The sequence below is a fragment of the Tenrec ecaudatus genome, chromosome 2 (genome assembly GCF_050624435.1).
Source record: "Tenrec ecaudatus isolate mTenEca1 chromosome 2, mTenEca1.hap1, whole genome shotgun sequence".
Classification (NCBI taxonomy): Eukaryota; Metazoa; Chordata; class Mammalia; order Afrosoricida; family Tenrecidae; genus Tenrec; species Tenrec ecaudatus.
Window position 1 is genome coordinate 201,002,072 of NC_134531.1, and position 4,960 is coordinate 201,007,031.

Here is a 4,960-nt window from a genome sequence, read left to right on the forward strand (position 1 = left end):
TCAAAACCCTAGAGAACCAGTTGATTCTGCATAATTTTGAGAAAAGAGTTTAATAAAATGTATTGTGTGAATTGAAAATTACAATTTGTAAAATGTATTTTTTCTGGAATTACTCAGATGACCTTAAGCATCTCCCACAATATAACAATTTTAGAGCACTTACAAATGAGTCGGTATCTGAGCCTTTAAATGAATTCAGTAAATGTAGTTTTTCCCAGATTTCTGCAGACAACAATCAACATGTCGCAGAAAAGAGCCAATACAACTGTCATAACAGAATTTTTGCTGATGGGATTCCCCGATGCCTGGATGTTACAGGTACTGTATGCAGTACTCTTCTTCCTCATTTACCTGACAGCCTTGATGGGGAATCTCCTCATTGTCACCCTCACCATCACTGACCAGCACCTCCAAGCCCCCATGTATTTCTTTCTGAGGAATTTATCTTGGATTGACATATGCTACATCTCTGTAACTGTACCAAAGTCCATCACGAACTCTCTAACTAACAGTCATTCGATCTCCTTTGTAGGATGTGCCTCACAGGTTTTTCTTGTTATGTTTTTTGCGGGCACAGAATACGCCCTCCTTATAGTCATGTCCTATGATCGCTATGCGGCCATCTGCCATCCTCTGCACTATGAGTCCGTCATGAACAGAGGAGCCTGTTTGCAGATGGTAGTAGCATCCTGGCTCAGTGGATGTGTCTATGGATCTGTTCATGTCTCAGGTACATTCTCCGTCACATTCTGTGGGCCCAACTTAGTTAATCAGTTCTTCTGTGATATTCCATCATTGCTTACAATGGCTTGTCCTGGGGAACAGATTCTAGAATACGCATTTATCATTGCTAGCTGCTGTTTTGCTTTTGCATGCTTTATTTTAATGGTTGTATCCTATGTCTACATTTTCTCAGCTGTCTTAAGTATCCCGTCTTCACAAGGCAGGTTCAAGACTTTCTCTACCTGTATGCCCCATCTAACTGTGGTGACTCTGTTTCTCTCCTCTGGATTCACTGCGTACTTGGGTTCAGCATCCAAGTCCTCCTCATCACTGAACCTCTTCATGTCAGTCTTGTACTCCTTGCTACCGCCCACGCTGAATCCAATCATTTATAGTCTGAGAAACAGGGACGTGAAGGTGGCACTTGGCAAACTGTTTAGTGGAAAATTTCTCTCAAAAATGTGAATGCATTGACAGAATTCTGTTTCGCATTTACTAATGGAGGTCAGATGATTTGGGTGACAGATTTCTCTGTGGTACACATCTTTTAACCCTCATGGTGCAGTGGTTACATTTTAACTGCCAACAAACGCTTTAGCGTTTTTGAGCCTACCAACTCCTTCCTGAAATATTAAAACCCAGTAAATTCTATGTGACTCTTCTACTCTGAGTTAAAGTGACATTGTTAGTCAGAATTGACTCAACAGCCAACCTGAATATATTTTCAAAAACAGGTATTTTTATTTCATCTCACTACTACATAGAAGGCAACTTCATAGCATTAAATATGACTTAATGTTTGGAGAGTGGCTTGGGAACTCAAGTCCATGGGAAATCTTCCAATTATTGAGCACTTAGCAGGACTCAGGTCTGAGGAATTATTAGTCATACCATATTAATAATCACCATTCACTTCCTTACGTATGTGAGTTTGTTATAGCTTAAAAATGTACAAATTGTAATAAAATTTCAGTAAGCCTTGAATCTCATTTAACTCCTTCAATAATCAAGCTGAAAATGAATAATTTCAGATATTCATGATGTGTAATTTCTTTTTATTTTATTGACAAGGAAATTATTCATAAATACACAGTTTTGGAATTTGTAAAATGCATCCCCAATTGTTACCTTGCAATTATCACACTCATAATACTGTTTAAAGGAATTTTGAAAGGAGTTAATTAGTAATAAGTGTCAAATAAAGAATTTTATGATGTTGATCGAAAATAATAGTGAAATGATAAACCTCTAATGTTGTAGTCCAATTTTTGAAATAATATGTCGTATTAAAATATACAGAAGTTATGTACATATGGGCAGCCAATATTTCTTTAACCTGCACTTATTATTTTTGTATTTTAACTTACAAAAAGTATAATAATATAAATAAATCTAAATTTTAAATTAAATTATTAAAATTCCACCTGTATTTAATTTTTAGTTCAAATGTAGTCTTTTATCATTAGATATGTTTTCCTTAATTACATTTATCTGTAATTTACTTCTGAATATTAACACAATATTGTTGAAAATAAAGATGCTTTTCATCTTTTCCTTTATTTCCATCATCGTTGCCCCCATTTATCTCCCCATTTCCTAACTCCTCTGGCTCTATTTCTGTTTTTCATGTTAATATGTACTTCCTGTCTTACATTGAAAAATAATCCTGATGATCATAAATGGCTGCCTGTTCATTTACGTCTTTTATACGGATGTAACTATTCTGTCCTAACAAATATTATTAATGTCTTTACACTTTTGAATTTGGAAAAAAAGAAACAGAGGAACATATCCTAAGTCAAATATCTAGTAAACGACATAGTGGGTTCTGTAAGTACACGATGATAAATTTAGTATACTATTCAGCACTTAGTAAGCACACCATTGCATATCATCCTGATACCATGAGAACACACTATAAATGTTTTCTATTGATTATGGTATGTTTCCTTTCAATATCTAAATGTGTATAAAGCAATAAACATTCAATGGTTAACATTTGTTGTACTAAATGTTAATGTCATCATTGAATAAATAAATAAACATGCTGTTATTTATCTGTAAAGAAACCCTACTGTGTAATAAAAAGAATGTTATTCGAAACTTATATATGCAACAAATCAGATGAATCTCAAAGGCACATTTGTGAGTAAAGGTTCCACTCTAAAAAAAAATTGTGACTGTATAATTTCATTTCTATGACATGCTGGGAACTATAAAATTTTAGGAATGGGAGCAGGTCAGTGATTGTCAAAGGTTAGAACTGAGTGATGATTTGGCTATGGAGAAGCAGCATGTATCTCCATTTTGAGGGTAGCAATTTATTCATGTGATGCAACTCATAGAATTGTACCCAAAATATGAAACATTTTTACTATTTTTACAGTTAACCAAGAAGAGTACCAACACCTAGAGAAATATAAATGTTTGGTATCTTTGATGCCCATTCTCACATCCTGTTTTTGCTTACATTGAGAGCTATTACTGAAACATCAGATCAATATTTTCTGATAGCATAAGTGGGATGTAACTTGTAGTTCATGATTTCTGTCTAGGGTTTCTGGGATGCCGTATACAGATCCAGCATAGGGGGTTAAAACTAACTTATGAAAAAAATGCAAAGTTAGAGGAATTGGTCTACCATTTCTATGTCTTGGGCAGATACTTATGTTAATACTTAATAATAAGTCCCATTTCCCATAACTGTATCCAGATCAATTGTTCATGCTTGGATTGACATTTCTTCCCGTGTGTTTTACTACTCTCAGTTTCCATTCATGTTCCAAGAAAAAATGTCCTCAAATTTACTAGCTATGTAAAGGGACTATTGTTAGATCTTATTTGGGGGTCAAGAACTAAAGGGGTAAATTAGTAAAATTTATAAAAAGTGCAACTTTTGTACTCATATACTATTATATAATCATAATATGATAATTTTATACATATATACCTACATTATAATTACTATCTCAGCCATCATATGTTAAATGATTCATTTCTCTCAGTTACATGTGTTTTAAATGCTTTAGGCTATTTATTTTTCATTGACATCTATAATGCAGCATATGAACATTTTCAAGATTTTCAGGCCTATTTCAAATTGAATTCCACTGCTACAAATCTGCTGTGGGGTCAGATTATTTCTCATGGATCCTCTGCTTCATGGAGAATCCAGAACAAGAATGACTCAGTTGTTCTCGAGTCAAGCAGCCGCACAGCAACTGTTCCTGGAGAGCTAGACTCCATAGGGTTGTCTGTGGCTAATATTCCAATAGATGGTAGCTGTGTTTCTTTCTTTCTTCCCTGTCTTTTTACTGACCTTTATATTTCTTTAATGTGAAGTTCTTCATGTCTTTAATGTGAAGTTCTTCAAAGCTCATCAGGTCTTATGTTGTTAAGGTTCAATGCTTCAAATCTGTTCTTGAGATGTACGCAAAATTCAGCTTGTGTTTTGGCTCTCATGGATTTGTCTTAACTCTCTTCAGCTTCATCCTGAATTTACAAACAAAGAAATAAGCAATCAAATAAAAAAGTAAAAATATCCCAAAAAGCCAGCAATTAGGCTGGTTTTAACAGCTAATATTGAGCTTCTTCATCATCTTTTCCCACAACTGTATTCAGTTTGATTTCTATGTATTCTATCTAGAGAAATCTACATGTATTTTCACTTTTTTTTTTGAAAGAAGGTATTTTCAATAAGTAAATTGTTGGTCTACCAAAATTCTATCATGAGGTCTCCAGCTTCATTTTTACCACCAAGGTCATATTTTCCACCTATTTTATTTTCTAATTTTGTAATCAAATCAACAATAAATAATAAAATGTCTTGATTGCCTGTCTAATCAAATTTAGACTGGAGAAATTTGTAGACTTTTTTAATTGCTTCATCACTAGATTTGGTTCTAGTCAATGCATAAAAAGTTGAAATGTAGATAAGATTGAAGTTGTTAAGGATTTTGTCTTATTTGGATCCACAATCAATGTTAGTGGAAGCAGCAGTCAGGAAATCAAATGATGCCAGTCATTGAGTGAATAAATCTTTTGTCCAAAGACCTATTTTAAGTGTTGAAAACCAAAGATGTTGTTTTGAGGACTAAGGTGCACCTGACAAAAGCCAGGGTATTGTCAATTGCCTCAGATGCTTTGAAAGTTGAATATTGATTAAGGAAGTTTGAAGAAGAATTCATGCATTTGAAATACAATGTTGACAAAGAACATTAGAATGAATTACCAAAAG

At 33.9% G+C, this 4,960-nt stretch overlaps 1 protein-coding gene across 1 annotated transcript; it reads left to right on the top strand.

The window, feature by feature from the left end:
* Nucleotides 1-240: 240 nt before the first annotated feature.
* Nucleotides 241-1,188, top strand: LOC142441244 (olfactory receptor 14A16-like). Its single transcript, XM_075543295.1, has one exon. The coding sequence runs from the start codon at nt 241-243 to the stop codon at nt 1,186-1,188; it is 948 nt and encodes a 315-aa protein (XP_075399410.1).
* Nucleotides 1,189-4,960: the final 3,772 nt, after the last annotated feature.

Excerpts from the sequence above, each read along its gene's own strand:
- LOC142441244 (XM_075543295.1), top strand. The coding sequence starts at position 241 with ATGTCGCAGAAAAGAGCCAATACAACTGTCATAACAGAATTTTTGCTG.